The sequence below is a fragment of the Carcharodon carcharias genome, chromosome 5 (assembly GCF_017639515.1).
Source record: "Carcharodon carcharias isolate sCarCar2 chromosome 5, sCarCar2.pri, whole genome shotgun sequence".
NCBI lineage: Eukaryota > Metazoa > Chordata > Chondrichthyes > Lamniformes > Lamnidae > Carcharodon > Carcharodon carcharias.
The window spans coordinates 25,470,286-25,486,373 of NC_054471.1; the positions used below are offsets into that span (position 1 = coordinate 25,470,286).

Genomic DNA, 16,088 nt, shown 5'->3' on the forward strand with positions numbered 1-16,088 from the left:
CAGAAGGAAAGGCTTCTCAGCCAAGTGTGGTGGTTAGCCAAGTTATTGACATGAGGTACGCGTAATTCTTCCTCTTCTGTGTGGTCACCTGCTGCTCTATTCTATTCACAGGGACCCCAGCCAATCCCCATGGAGGGAAAATGTTTCCCTATCAGTGACACTGTACTGATACCCCTTCCTTTTTTAGTGTCAGGTATTGTTCTGTTGGTAGTATTCCCACCTCTGAGTGTGAAGATTGTGTGTTCAAGTCCCACTCCAGAGACATGAGCATAAAAATCTAGGCTGACACTCGAATGCAGTACTGAGATAGTGTTGCACTGTTGAAAGTGCAGCCGTTCAAATGACGTGTTAAATCGAGGCCCTGAAACTCCCTCAAGTGCACTTAAAATACCCTATGACACTATTTGGTAGAAGAGCAGGGAATTTCTCCCCTGTGCCCTGACCAATATCAATCAACACCACTAAAACAGATTGACTGATCATTACTTCCTTGCTGTTTGCAGGAACTTGCTGTGCACAAATTGGCTGCCGTGTTTCTTACATTATAACAGCGACTATACTTCAGTAAAGTATTTTATTGGCTGTAAAGCGCTTTGGGATGTCCTGAGGTTGTGAAATGCACTATATAAATGTCTCTCTTTTTTAAGGTAGTGTGAACATTTCTGTTAAATTAATTTTCATTGCCGTTCAACCTTTTCCCAAGCTTTTAAATCAAAAGATACAGAATCTGCATTTACAGATAAACAGAGCACAAACACAGTTTGTTACCTTGCCTTCTGTTCATTACTGGCCCATGAAGGCCTCCAGATAACTGATTCTTCTTTGCCCTCTGACACTGTCAGCAGATCAGTGAGATATCGTTAAGGGCAGAGTATTGTTGTTTTGTTTTCTTTAAAAAAAAAGTATTTTCTTTTTAATTTCCCCCAGGGATGAAGAGTTTTCAGTTAGCTCTGTATTAGCTTCTGATGTTATCCACGCCAATAGGAAGGATGTCCCCTGTATCTTCAGGGTAAGTGGTAGTGTCGCTATATCCTGAGGTGGGAGGGGAGGGAAGGTTTTTAACAACAGCAGAGGGACAAATTTAACAAATGACAGAGGGATTACAGTGAAACCCTGTCATCAGAATGTCTTGTTACTTTGGGGCTTCCCTAATTTGAGAACATTAAACATTACAGTGCATTTATTAATTTTTATACTTGTAACACTCACTAACAGTGCAGCTTCCTGTACCATCATCAGATTATTTTTGTATGTTGCAGTTACAGTTGCTTACTTTTCCTCTTTTTAATGAATGCTTTCCCACAGTGTTTTTTTTACTAGAGCTAAAGTACAAACACACTAAGAAAAAGATACACGAGTAGCAAAAGACCCCAAATTGACTGAAGATTTATTGTTTCCTCGAGGTTCCTGGCCCAGACACGAGGTTTCTTTTAGCAGTGAGGTCCTTCTGAGCCCATTTCCATAGTTTTCTTCATTTCATAATGTCTATTGCTATCTTTTATTTCCTCCTCTCATTCTCCTTTCCCATTTTCCCCCAATCTTTTCTCTCTATCAATTTTCCCGTTTTACTCTCGATGTTTTACGCTCTTATATTTCTAGCCCTTTATTGAGTTGTCAACCTCCCCTCGTTCTCTCTCTTTCCCATGGACACTCTCCCCTATCACCTCTATCTCAGTCGATTACGGGACAGGAGGAGCTGGCAGGATAACGGAATTGTAGCCCAAGATCAACCATGATTGCATTGAATGGCATAGCATACTCGTAGGGTTATATGGTTTACTCCTGCTCCTATTTCTTATGTGTTCTCTCTTTTCTCCTGTCATCTCTATCCCCCTTGTCATCTCTCCACTGTTGTTGTTGTCTGTCTCTAATTTTCCTTTTGCTTGTCACCCTCTCTGACATGTGTTCTGCCTCTCCTCTCCAATTCTCCTTTTCTTTTCCCTCTCTCTTTCTGCTTCATGCAACTATCTCTTTCTCACACTTGGTCCCTATTCTTTCTCTCTCCTCCTCACTCGCTGCCCTCTGCACCAGTCATGTTCCTGCTTCTACTGATCCTCTCCCTTTGGGGTAAAATAGCTGCTGTGGCACAGGTTGGATTGGCACAGATTAAATGGTCAGTGATTCAGTAGCACATGACTTCAGATTAGATTAGGACAAAACCCTGTAGCATGGCGGGGCAGTTTCCCTGTGGGAGGACGGAATCTGCCTTTTCTACTAGCTCAAGAATTCCCCTAGACACCTGGAAGAACATTAATGTCCTGTACATTGCAGCATTGCTATCAAGGTTACTTGTGATTTCACTGATTTCAGCATCTGGGTTTCTCGGTTGTGTGAAATTGCCCAAAAGTTATGAATGAAGCTGGTAGAGATGGGACCAGTTGCTAACATGTTCCAATAAATGCAGAATTCATGGTTAATTCAATTTGAAGTGGGAGCTTAGAGTCAAATTATATTGAGCCACTAGGTGCTGAGGTCGGGGTTCATGCTTGCAAACCTGTACGTTCATTTCCTAATCTCAGCCACATTATTGGGGGAGAGCGGATATGAGGTGCTAGCTGGAGCTCAGGTTTATACCCTCACCTTCCTTTGGGAAGATCAGAAGCAGAGTGAACCTGAACTGCATTAGTTTACTTTGTATGGGCTTGGAGGCAGGCCTGCCACTGATGGTGCATGGGTTGCAATGGGAAACTTTCACAATAGGGTTTATTCAACCTCAAAAAAACAAAGTGGGAAAGTCCTACTTGAATTGAGGAAATGGGAACCTACTCCATTAGAGTTCTTATTTACATGTTAGGAATTGGTGGAGTCCTATTTGATTATATATTTTGTCCTTTTGTTTGTGTGACATGTATCTACGTCTTCCCATTTTGTGGTGCAGTGTCTCAGTAAAGGATCACTCCAAAAAGCATTTTCTGTCTGCAGCCATTGCTCAAGTGCCATCTTAATTATAAAGTTTTGTCTGCATGACATGAAGCACTATTTTTATGGACTTAATGTATTTGCAAATCAAGTCCTTTGAAATGGCAGCAGAGTTATTTCCTGTGTCTTCTAGATTCCTTGCATGTCATATACCATGGTGAAAAGGAAGGCAAACTGGTTCACAGGCTCCTGTCAGTGCTGCTAAAAGACGATTTGCCCCATGGTTCATATTTTTTTTTCCTTCATTATGTCACCCCCACCATCCCCACCTACTCCGAGTGCCTGAGGGAACTAAGTATCCTATCACTGGTATCTGTTAGTGTGCCTACCAGCTTTGTGTCAGTGATTGCCCCATTTTTAAAGAACAATATGTTAGGCGGTGCCTTCAATAAATGTGTTCAATAGAACAAAAAGGGGCTGTTCACCTACTAATGGGGCTGTACCTGTAATGTGAACCTTTGGGTCTCAACATAAATCACTGGAATTGCCACTGACTTTTCTATATTCTAGTGAAAAGTGCCCCAGTTCTCTTGCTTCTCCTTATAATTTCATAATATTCATAGAAACATTACAAATGGGAATAGGCTATTCAGCCCTTAAGCCTGTCCGTCATTCCATTAGATCATGACTGACCTGTATCTCTACTCGTTACTCACCTTGTTGCATACAATCTGTTGATCTCAGCCTTGAAAGCTCCAATTGACCTAACATCCGCCACCTTTTGGGGAACAGCATTCCAGATTTCCACTATGCTTTGTGTGGAAAAAATGCTAGCTGATTTCACTCCTAGCTGGCCTATCTCTGATTTTAAGAATTTGTTGTTTCTTCTCGATTCCCCATTCAGAGGAAATCGGTTCTTTGTTTCTATTGTTTTAACAATTTTAAATATCTTGATTAGATCTTCCCTCAACCTTTCACACTCAAAGAAATCCTGGCCCCATAATTTAACCCTCTAAACACTGGTAGCATCTTTGTGAACCTCTCCTGCATCCTTTTCCTGGCCTTGATATGCTTCTTAAAGCAGATACCCAAAACTGAACATAGTATTCTAACTCCAGCCTAACCAGTTATTTCTATGCGTCTCCGATCAAATTTTTTCTATCATAATCTTACACCCCATATGTTAGAATCGAGGATCCCATATGCTTTTTTAACTTAATTTTTCCTGCCATTTTTTAAGATTTTTATATCTGAATTCATATTGCGCCATATTATGATATCCAGAAGCCTACCCACAATTATCCATCCATAATGTTAGACTAGATGGGTTGTTGTTAGCTGGTTTAGCCCTGTTTGAACCACAGTGTTACATTGGCAATCTTTCCAGATTCAGGAGTGTTTGAGAGATTGTTGTCAAAACCTTCATTATTTCTGCTCTGACTTCCCTAGAAAGTTGGAATGCTATTGGGATCCCACTGTCTCCTTCACTATGAGTTCACCAGTGTTTCAGTATTTTACCATTATTTATAAATTAACCCATATAAGTGCTCCAACACCACCTTTTGCACCTTCCCAGCATTGCACTGTTCTGTGAAAATCAATGGCATCTCCTCTGTTCCTTCCACTTCCATGAAAAAAGTTTCCTTTTTTTTGTCTCCAATTAGCCCTACCCTTTCTTTTCATTATTTACTTTTTATGTAAACGTTATAAAATGCTTTGCTGTTTTCACTTAATGTTCCCTGTCATGCTTCAAAGTCCCTACCAAAGCAAAAAAGCTCATTCTGAGCTTTGGAAACAGAGAGCAAACCAGGTGGCCAAAAAGTCCACACTTTCCCGTAGCTTAGGCATTAGTTGTTCAGAAACCAGCCCACATCAGTAGACGACTAAGAATCACATTGTCTCGTTTAGTCAGACTTTTTTCTAATACCTGCTTACCTGGTATTTTGTAATGAGCAATAATTCTTCAACATAAACTGACCTGGAAACAATAATAAAATCTTGATATGCCTATATGGAATAATTCTCAAAAGGTGAGGTCAATGGATCTGATCCAAGTGTGTTATCCATTAGTTGTGGCAAAAGATTTGGGGCATTGTGCACACTGCTGCAGTTTAATACTAATTCACAATAACTCTTCTAATACTGGAATATGAATACTTTTATTCTTTCATGGGATGTGCGCGTCGCTGGCAAGGCCAGCATTTGTTGCCCATCCCTAGTTGCCTTTGAACTGAATGGCTTGCCACACCATTTCAGAGGGCAGTTAAGAGTCAACTACATTGCAGTGTGTTTGGAGTCACATTTAGGCAAGACCAGGTAAGGACAGCAGAGTTCCTTCCCTAAAGGATATTAGTGAACCAAATGGGATTTTACAACAGTCGACAATGGTTTCATGATCACCATTACTGAGACTAGCTTTTCAGTTCCAGATTGTCAATTGAATTTAAATTCCACCAGCTGCCATGGTGGGACTTTAACCCTTAACCCCAGAACATTAGCCTGGGCCTCTGGCTTACTAGCCTAGTGACATTACCACTTGACCACCATCTCCATTATTATCACACAAGCCCATATTTGTGTGTTCTACACTGGGGATAGTTTCCATGTCAAAGCCTTTGGTTCTATCCCTAGGTAAAGCATTTTTGTCACTGAATTGTTTTGCCTGCTGCCACCATAGTTATAGACAGTGGCTTTTGGCCTGATCCAACTTACTGTTTGCCTGGTCTCCTTTGGAGAATGTTGTCAATCATTCAATCAGGTATTAGTTTGAGGATGTTCTCATTGCCTGAGACGTATATTGCCTTACTATAAAAGCTGTCACCATTTTTCAGTTGTATCACCTGGCTACATTGGCTGTGGAAATTAATGAATCTTTGTGAAAGTTGGTCATATTTTGGAGCCCTTTCTAAATTCATCCTTCTTCCTCTCCTCATCCCCATCTTTGGCAAAGGGGCTGTGGTAGTTCAACCCCTTCTCACAGGTAGGCTTCTGATATAGCTTTTCTCTTCTCTGCCTTAGGTTCCGCTTACAGCAGAACCTGGTAGATGGGTTGGGCCCATTAAACAGACCCCGAAACTCCATTCCGCACGCGATCGTAAAACTGCGACACATATTAAGGTATTTTTACTCTGTACAATTAATGCTGCTCCTTCCTCATGGAGATGACACTTCCATGTCTTTGCAACCCCTGGTACGTACTCCTTGGTGATGTAGACCCTCTAAGGACTACTTACCCACTGTAGACCAGAACTGAATATGATGCTTCTCTTGCTCTTCCCCAGTGTAAAACTAAAACTCAACAAGAACCTCTTGAAATACTTCATGGACGTCTTTTTTCTTTCCTTATTTAATTTTTCTTTCTCTACAAGTGCATTGTGACCACATAGCTCATGAGCAGCAATGTTTCAAGTGAACTTGTTTCGCCATGAATAAAAATCCTACTTTGTGCTAGGTGACAACTGTAGTGGGATCACAATTACTCCGTTAATGAAGAGCGATACCAGAAACTGCCAGATAATTGAAGATTCCCAAATTCCCTTTCGTTGGGTGGTTTAAATTAATTTATCTCGCATGATCAGTTTTTCCAAAGCAAGAAGTTCCCAACCGAATATCGCCGTGCAGAGCATCATCACCACAAGGACTGCAACAGTTTCCCTTCACTTCTTAGGGCAACTAAGGATGGGCAGTAAAAGCAGACTTAGCAGCAATGCCCATGCCCTAATTTTTTTAAAGTTCTGGGGATCCCCAACTCCAACTAGCTTATCAATCTCTCAAAATTAATTGAGGGTGCAGTTAACAGGAGACATTTGAGTTTCCATAATTGAGGAAGTAATGCTTGCTCTTAACATTGACCGTGTACATTTTTCTGGGTCGTAGATTTTCCTCAGCTACTCTCCTGTGGGACGTGAATAGCACAAGTTGAAAGATCTCTCCCTAACCCCTGGAAATGTCCAGCATTAATCTATATTACTGAGCTCTGCGAAGATCTATTTTGGAAGAGAGGTTTCCATGATCTTAACAGGACAGCAATCATAATGCTGAATGGCGGATTTCACTGAGCCTCGTTAAAGCTCTTTTTAATATGGGATTATTAACCTCCTGTTCAACTCCTGCTTGGTTTCATCACTCTCATTGTGATGGGGAATATGGAGGGAGGGAACACATTCAGTTCCTCACTGTGGTGTAAATGGTGGGACAAGAGCTGGGTGATTGGAATTACTTCTTTCTTGCAACCCCAACCTCCATGAAGTATGGTAGCAATTACAGAATAGAAGAGGGCCATTCAGCACATTGTGCCTGTGCTAGATAAGATGCTGTGTTTCTGTTATATGTTGCATGTACTAACAAAGACTGTAATCGCTAAACCATGTGATCATGTCATCGTGAAGCAGTGGCATCATAAATGTGAAAACGTGATTTTTGTTTTGTTTAACAAGTCTGGAAAGGTGATGAAAATATATTCGTTTTTTTTAAAATGGCTGCATGTATTTCAATACTATTTATGGTGAACAGATGTCATGTGATTATACAGCCACTTGAGGCTCTCACTTTTCAATGTTTACCAGATCTCATGTTGACCCAGGCATTTCTGCAGTTAGGAAAGCAGATGAATATTAGCAGCATAAGCATAACAGAGTTTGTGCTGTTTATATATATATATATAATATGTACAAAAATGATCTCTGTTTAGTTTGTTGTTTTCTTCCATGACTGAGGTGGCAGGGCTTCTTCAAGGTCAGAACTGGTGGATGTAAAGGACCTCATGGATAAAGAAAATTTCTCACCAGTATCTCAGCCAACATTTATCCCTCAACCAGCACCTAAAAAGGATTAACTGGTCATTATCTGTTGTTTCTGGGAGCTTATTATGAGCACATTGCTGGCATGTTTCCTACATCAGAACAACGACTACATTTCAAAAAGTGCATCATTGTCTGTAGAGCACTTTGGGACATTCTGAACTCATGAAAGATGCTGTGTAAATGTAACTCCTTTTGTTTTGTTTACTGCCACTATTAGAAGTTGGCCCAGAATGAAATCAAGCCTAGGAGTTCTCTTTTTAATTTCCTTCTTTCCTGAGGTCAGTAGTTCACCATAATGATCACTTTTCTCCCTCTTTCTTCTCTCCCCAAACTGCTGTTGCAGCAGTACCTGTCCACAGGTATCTACCAGTGCACTGTACAAGTAACTAGCTCAGTCCATTGGTATTTAATCCTTCCAATCCTAAGGATGCTGTGGCCAATTTTAGTGCCTATTTAGAGCGTGGATCTGCTAATTGTATCACACACTTCAGAGAGCACAACTGAAAATCAAATGAAGCTTTGAAGCCAACAAGTTGGGTTGTTTTTCAGTTCTTTCACATGGATAGCAAAAAATATTGATGTTCCAAAAAATGTGCATCAAAATACTTGCAAGAAAGGCTTAGCTTAAAGTAGGCATCTCTGTGAAGAAGCAAAAGTGTGTGACCTTTCAAGTGGGAAAATCAGTTAAAAGGTGTCCATGACAAATGTGTCTGAAATAGCCAGTGGAATTGATATGTTCTAAGTGCCACCTTTGTAATTGACTCCGATGGGTTTGGCAAATGGTTAGCACTATTTACCCAATATGGATGGCTGCCTTTTATAAACAGGGTGTGTAATGTGTTGGTGTGAACTGTCCATTTACATTATAGACATCTTTGTAAAGATTAATAGGTTTGTATTTTGTTTGTCAGTTACACTCTGAATGTGGTTTACATACGTTTTTGCATATAAGGGCTGGAACTATTTTTAAGTAGGTGCTGGTCTCCGAGGGTGCAGGGCAGAAGGTAGAATGTTAACATTGTCAGCATAAGTCAACCGTGAAGTGGAATAATGAAAAGGATTGAGCAAGCAGGGTTTTCTTTTTAATATAATCTGGTTTGTCTGCAGTCAGCTAAGTTTCAGCAGAGTTTCAGATAATCTAATGGAGTGGATTAAAGCACATGAGGCGAGGGTAAAATAAAATGGCGCAGACAGTTTAACTCTGATCAGTGCTGCCTAGGTTTTCCCTTTAACATCACTTCATTCTTTGCAGGTTACAGCCTCCCAGCTGTCAACATCCAATAATAAGTGTTCAATCCTGATACTGGCTGACAGTGAGAATGAGAAAAATAAGTGGGTGGGACTGCTGAATGAACTACACCGGATCCTAAAGAAGAACAAACTCAAGGACCGATCAGTCTTCGTTCCGAAGGAAGCTTATGACAGTGCCCTGCCACTTATTAAGACAACACAGTCAGCTGCCATTATAGGTAGGAGCCAGCTGATATGCCTTTTCACTGAAGCTGATATCTCTCAGTATATAACGTCATAGGGTATAATCAGCTGCCAGTTTACATAATATAATTTATAAAATAACAATAGGGACTACGCTTCAAAGATTATTATTGACTGTAAAACAGTTTGGGATGTCCTGAGGACGTGAAAGGTGCTATGTAAATACAAATTCTTCCTTTTCTTTTAATTCAACAGATCGAAAACTTATAGTCAGATTTTCCAGTTTTAATTCCTTTCTTCTTAGTGTCATTGTTGGCTCAGTTGTGCCGGAGCATTCCTGAGAGAGTGCCGTCTTTTAGATGAGACAATCAATTGAGGCCCCATCATCTTGTTCAGGAGGAAGTAAATGTCCTGGCCAGCATTTACCAAAGACAAATATTACCTGGTCATTTAGCTCGTTCAGTTTGTGGAGCCTTGCTCTATGTAACCTAGCTGCAGTGTTTGATACCATAAACAAGAGTTGAAGAATTTACAGCACAGAAACAGACCATTCCACCCAACTAGTGGTTATTCTCCCACACACATCCTTCCATCTTACTTTATCACAGCTAAACGACAATAATTGGCTGTGAAATGGTTGCAGGTACCCTGAGAGTGTGAAAGGCATGATATAAACATCAGTTTGTTGTTTCTTTTGTGCACCTCTCTGCTTCCCCCCTCCAACCCCTGCAGCCCCCACTACTTCAGAAGAATGAGTGATTAGACAGTATTGAATAAAAATATTAAATGCTGATAAGAGAATAGAAGATAATTTTTTGATAGTGACTGTTCTATTGTCAAGGGTGATATTCAACAATGAACAATTACTATTGTGTCATTAGTGTGAGTGTAAGCTCAGCTGAGAATTTCAATGGAATATTCATAAGGTGTTGCAGTTAGAAATAGTGGATGATACTGTGTGGTGGGAAGAAAGTCCATCTGCAGCATCGGACATTGGACAGATTCAGTGAAGGTGATTGAAGAATGCCATGTGCCAACAGTCTTCCAACCTTTTAATTGTGAGAGAGAGGGGCAAGGACTTCCCATTGGACAAATTTGTTTGCTTGAAGGTCTTGTTTGCATTTTCTCAGTTTAACCCAAAGTTATTCATAATTTGGAGATTATGTTGTATTTTGTAGAATTAGAATTATAGATCTTAAATCAGAAGATATAGATGACACAATGAGTCTTCATGTTCATTTTCATATTTAGCATTTAGATGTTTCTTTGTGTATGAGAACTATGATACAGCCAACCTCATTAGCTGACAGGTAACTTTTGAAATACAAGAATATCCATAGTAAAATGAGGTGATTTAGATCACCAAGCCCACTCCATCCGGGGCCATGTCTGATCATTCTATCGTGGACTATATTCCCACCCACACAGCCCTTAGACCCCATACTCTAAGGAATAAAGCTCTTTCCGAACCTCCTTTTGAGGGATGACAAAACAGTTAAGCATTGATAATAGTTTCAATTTGAAGTTGGGGCAGCCTGATGGTATTCTTAGTGGAATGCACTAGCTACCTGTGGAGAAACAACAGGTGCTGGCAGCTGCTGCAAAACATGTTAATGAAGCCCAAGATCCAATATCAGGCTGGCCTCAGGCCTCTCAGGTGAAATTATTCATTGTCATCAATGAGCCTGAAAACAGACCACAGCCAATTTCCATGCCAAAATCATTTTGGTCAGTTCAAATTTTTAGTGAGCAGCACAGTTCTGCCTACAATGAGATATTCATTTTGTCAATTAAAATCAGGAGACCCAGAGGACTGCTGATATGAGGAAAAAAGAGAATTCACATTTGTACTGTATTAGAGATAGGTGCTGAAATGTGCTATTAAAGCACAGTGTGTCTAATGTTGAGATTGCCTACTGCTAGCACGATGTGGTTGGTATCTAACACCTTTGTTAAGGATGAAATATTGACCGATAAGAGAAAACCATGATGCAGGTGGCAAATATTAACACCTATTCCCCTCACTGTTACTGTATTCCAGATCATGAAAGGATAGCACTGGGAAATGAAGAAGGGTTGTTTGTAGTGCATGTCACCAAAGATGGTAAGTGGATATCTTTCTTACCCACTTTCACTGAACAATTATACAGTTCCACAAGCAGTAATATTTAGGTTTAATACCAACATAAACAGAAAATATTTTTCACACCTTGTTCCTTATGTTTTTGATCTCCTGTAACTGTTTATTTGTCGTGTAACTTAATGGTAAATTTTCTTCTGGAGTTTTCTCACATGAGATCTTGCAGCTGGAGAAGGTGTGATGATTTAATTCAGGAATGTCCAACCTCTAGCAGTGGAGACTGATATAAATGTGACAGTTCGAATGGGATTGCAAGTAGTTGCATAGAAATGTGAAGCCCTATGCAAAAATATGAGCCCCCTGCCCCAAACTAATAATCAAAGACCCTGCTCCATGCACAAAATCTGAAAGCATCCCGTATCAAATTCAAGTCCCCTTTCAAATCTACACACTGCACATGCTCAGAATGCTCAACTGTAGTTCAGTGTTTGGTGGAACTATTCTCTAAAGTAAGAATTTCCACTTGAAGCCTGGGATTGCTCGCTTTCTTTTGCACTCTCTCTCTCTAACCTTCTCTCCTCGCTCGATTTTGTCGTCTCGCTCATTTTCACTATCACTTGCTTGCATTCGCACTCTTGCTTTCTCTCTCGCTCACTTTCTCTCTCGCTCGCTTTCTCTCTTGCTCGCTTTCTCTCTCGCTCGCCTTCTCTCTCGTTCACTTTCCCTCTCACTCACTTTCTGCCTTGCTTTTGCTTTCAACCTTGCTTTTGCTTTCTCACTTTCTGTTTGTCTCATGATAGAGATCAGAACCTGGTGATCTGACTGGTGTAAACCAGTAGTATTAGCTTCTACTGTCCACAAAACAGAAGTGAGATAATCAGCTAGCTTCAAAATTTATTTTACTCTCCTTTCTTCTCTGCACCACTCTCCCATTTCACTCTATACTTTTCTTTCTCTCACTCACTTCCCTTCCTCTATCTCCTCTGCCTGCTGTTTCTCTCTTCATTCCATCCACTCATGGAGGAGGAGAGGAGCGAGGTGCAGAGGATGGTGAAAGTGGGGTTGTGAAGGGAAGGGGCGAGAAGAATGGGGTCTGCAATGTGAGTTCTTTTCATTCCCAGGCCTATGGGGAGGAAAGGTTTCTGAGAGTCTCAGCATGGAGCAGGATTCACTCTTCATGGTGAGTGGGACAGGTAGGATTCACTCTTCATGGTGAGTGGGACAGGTAGGATTCACTCTTCATGGTGAGTGGGAAAGGCAGGATTCACTCTTCATGGTGAGTGGTACAGGCAGGATTCACTCTTCATGGTGAGTGGGAAAGGCAGGATTCACTCTACATGGTGAGTGGGACAGGTAGGATTCACTCTTCATGGTGGGTGGGACAGGTAGGATTCACTCTTCATGGTGGGTGGGACAGGTAGGATTCACTCTTCATGGTGAGTGGGACAGGTAGGATTCACTCTTCATGGTGAGTGGGAAAGGCTGGATTCACTTTCATTGTGGGTAGGTTGGGAGGTGGTTTCAATCTACCGTCCATTCTGAAATAAAATAACATACGAGCGTAATATACGAATAAGGAGCAGGAATCGGCCATTCGGTCCTTCAAGTCTCCTCCGCCATTCAATAAAATCATGGCTGATCTGAGTTTAACCTCAAATCTGCATCCCACCTACCCCCGATAACCTATTAGCCCCTTGCTTACCAAGAATCTATCCACCTCCGCCTTAAAAATATTCAAAGACTCTGCTTCCACTAGCTTTTCAGGAAGAGAGTCCCAAAGACTCACAACCCTCTGAAAAAATTTTTGCCCGTTTTAAATGGGCTACCCCTAGTTCTAGATTTTCCATGAAGAGGAAACATTCTTTCCATATCCACCCTGTCAAGACCCTTCAGGATGTTATATGCTCCATCAACTCGCCTTTTATTCTTCTAAACTCCAGCGGATACAAGTCTAACTTGTCCAACCTTTCGTCATAAGACAACCGCCCATTCGGTATTAGTCTGGTAAAACTTCTCTGAACTGTATCCAATGCATTTACATCCTTCCTTAAATAAGGTGATCAATACTGTACGCAGTATTCCAGATGTGGTCTCACAAGTGCTCTATATAACAGAAGTATAACCTCCCTAATTTTGTATTCAATTTCTCTCGCAATGAATGATAGCATTCTATTAGCTTTCCTAATTACTTGCTGTACCTGCATACTAGCCTTTTACAATTCATGCACTAAGCCACCCAGATCCCTCTGCATCACAGAGCTCTGCAACCTCTCACCATTTAGATAATAAGCTTCTCTTTTACGGTGATAAAAACAAAAAAACTGCAGATGCTGGAAATCCAAAACAAAAACAGAATTACCTGGAAAAACTCAGCAGGTCTGGCAGCATCGGCGGAGAAGAGCTGACGTTTCGCGTCCTCATGACCCTTCGACAGAACTTGAGTGAATCCAAGAAAGGGCTTTTTATTTTTTTGAGAGGAGTTGAAGGAGAAATTGTTCAGTGTGAGAACAAGTTCAGCCAGACAGAGGAGAGTAGTGGTGGATGGCGATTGTTCGGGCCTCTGTTCGAGGAAGAAGCTAAGGGCCCTCAGACCATCCTGGTGGGAGATGGAGGTATAGAGGGATTGGACGTCCATGGTGAAGAGGAAGCAGTTGGGGCCAGGGAACCCCTTTCTTGGATTCACTCAAGTTCTGTCGAAGGGTCATGAGGACTCGAGACGTCAACTCTTTTCTTCTCCGCCGATGCTGCCAGACCTGCTGAGTTTTTCCAGGTAATTCTGTTTTTGTTTTTTCTCTTTTACTGTTCCTGTCGAAATGGACAATTTCACATTTTCCCACATTTTACTCCATTTGCCAGATCCTTGCCCATTCAGTAATCTATCTATAGCTTCTTCTAGCCTCCTTATGTCCTCTTCACAACTTACTTTCCTATTGCCTTTGTGTCATCAGCAAATTTGGCAACCATCCCTTCATCCAAGTCATTGATATAAATTGTAAACAGTTGAGGTCCCAGCACTGATCCCTGTGGCACACCACTCGTTACATCTTGCCAACCTGAAAAAGACCCATTTTATGCCTACTCTCTGCTTCCTGTTAGCTAGTCAATCTTCTGTCCATGCCAATATGTTATCCTCTATACTGTGAGCTTTTATTTTACGCAATAACTTGTGATGTGACATTTTATCAAATACCATCTGGAAATCTAAGTACAGTACATCCACTGGTTCCTCTTTATCCACAGCACATGTTACTTCCTCAAAGAACTCCAGTAAGTTGGTTAAACATGATTTCCCTTTCACAAAACCATGTTGACTCTGCCTGATTACTTTGAACTTATCCAAGTGCCCTGCTATAGCTTCTTTAACAATAGCTTCTAACATTTTCCCTACCAGAGGTGTTAAGCTAACTGGCCTGTAGTTTCCCGCATTCTGTCTCCCTTTCATTTTGAATAGTGGAGTTACATTTGCTATCTTTCAATCTAATGGGACCTTCCCCGAATCTAAGGAGTTTTGGAAAATTAAAACCGATGTATCAACTATCTCACTAGCCATTTCTTTTAAGACTCTAGGATGGTGTCCATCAGGACCCAGACACTTGTCAGCCTGCAGCTCCCAACAATTTACTCAGTACCACTTCTCTGATGATTGTAATTTTCCTGAGTTCCTCCCTCCTTTCCACTTCCTGATTTATAGCTGCTTCTGGGATATTATTTGTAGATAAATGGGTGGGAAGGGGAAGATTTGCCTTTATACAGCACCTATCACAGCTTTGAAACATTTCAAGGAGCTTTACCATGTGTCACTGTGGCTTTGTGGTAACACACTCACCTGTCACACAGAAAGGTCGTGAGGTCATTCCCAGTCAATGAGAGAGTGTGGTTCACTGTTTGAAATGGCGTTTTCAGATGAGACATTAAACCAAGGCTCTCTGCCCTCTCAAATGGACGTAAAAGATCCCATGGCAGTATCCAAGAAAGAGCAGGGAAGTTCTTCACTGTGTCTTGGCCAACATTTATCCCAGCCAACATCACAAAAACAGATTACCTGGTCATGATCACGTTACTGTTTCTGGGAGCTTGCTGTGCACAATTTGGCTGCTATATTTCCTACAGTGTTTACAACAGTGACTACACCTCAGAAATGAGTTGAGGTGAGGGTGACTGCCCTTAACATCAAGGCAGCATTTGACCAATTGTGGCATCAAGGAGCCCTAACAAAACTGTAGTCAATGGGAATTTGGGGGGAAAACTATCTACTGGTTGGAGTCGTACCTACCACAAAGGAAGATATTTGTCGTTGTTGGAGGTCAGTCACCTCAGTTCCAGGCATCACTGCAGGAGTTCCTCAGCGTGGTCTCCTAGGCCCAACCATCTCCAGCTGCATCATCAATGACCTTCCCTCCATCATAAGGTCAGAAATGGGGTTGTTTGCTGATGATTGCACAATGTTCGGCACCATTTGCGACTCCTCAGATACTAAAGCGGTCCATGTCCATATGCAGTAAGACCTGGACAATATCCAGGCTTGGGTTGAGAAGTGGCATTCACACCACACAAGTGTCAGGCAATGACCATCTCCAACAAGAGAGAATCTAACCATCTCTTCTTGACATGTTATGGCATTACCATCACTGAATCCCCCACTGTCAACATCCTGGGGGATACCGTTAAGTAGAAACTGAACTGGGCTAGCCATATAAATATTGTGGCTACAAGCACATGTCAGAGGCTAGGAACGGTGGTATGTAACTCACCTCCTAGCTCCCCAAAGCCTATCCACCATCTACAAGACATAAGTCAGGAGTTTGATGGAATACCCTCCACTTGCCTGGATGAGTACAACTCCAAAGACACTAGAGAAGTTCAGCACCATCTAGGACAAAGCAACCCACTTGACTGGCACCCCATCCGCCATC

At 41.5% G+C, this 16,088-nt stretch overlaps 1 protein-coding gene across 1 annotated transcript in view; it reads left to right on the forward strand.

The window, feature by feature from the left end:
- LOC121277667 (serine/threonine-protein kinase MRCK alpha-like) overlaps positions 1–16,088 on the forward strand; it is a 715,733-nt gene that overhangs the window by 644,289 nt on the left and 55,356 nt on the right. The window contains exons 28-29 of the mRNA XM_041187269.1: positions 8,914–9,130; positions 11,137–11,199. Of these exons, the coding sequence (XP_041043203.1) occupies positions 8,914–9,130; positions 11,137–11,199 (280 nt within the window). The remainder of the gene's footprint in view (positions 1–8,913; positions 9,131–11,136; positions 11,200–16,088) is intronic.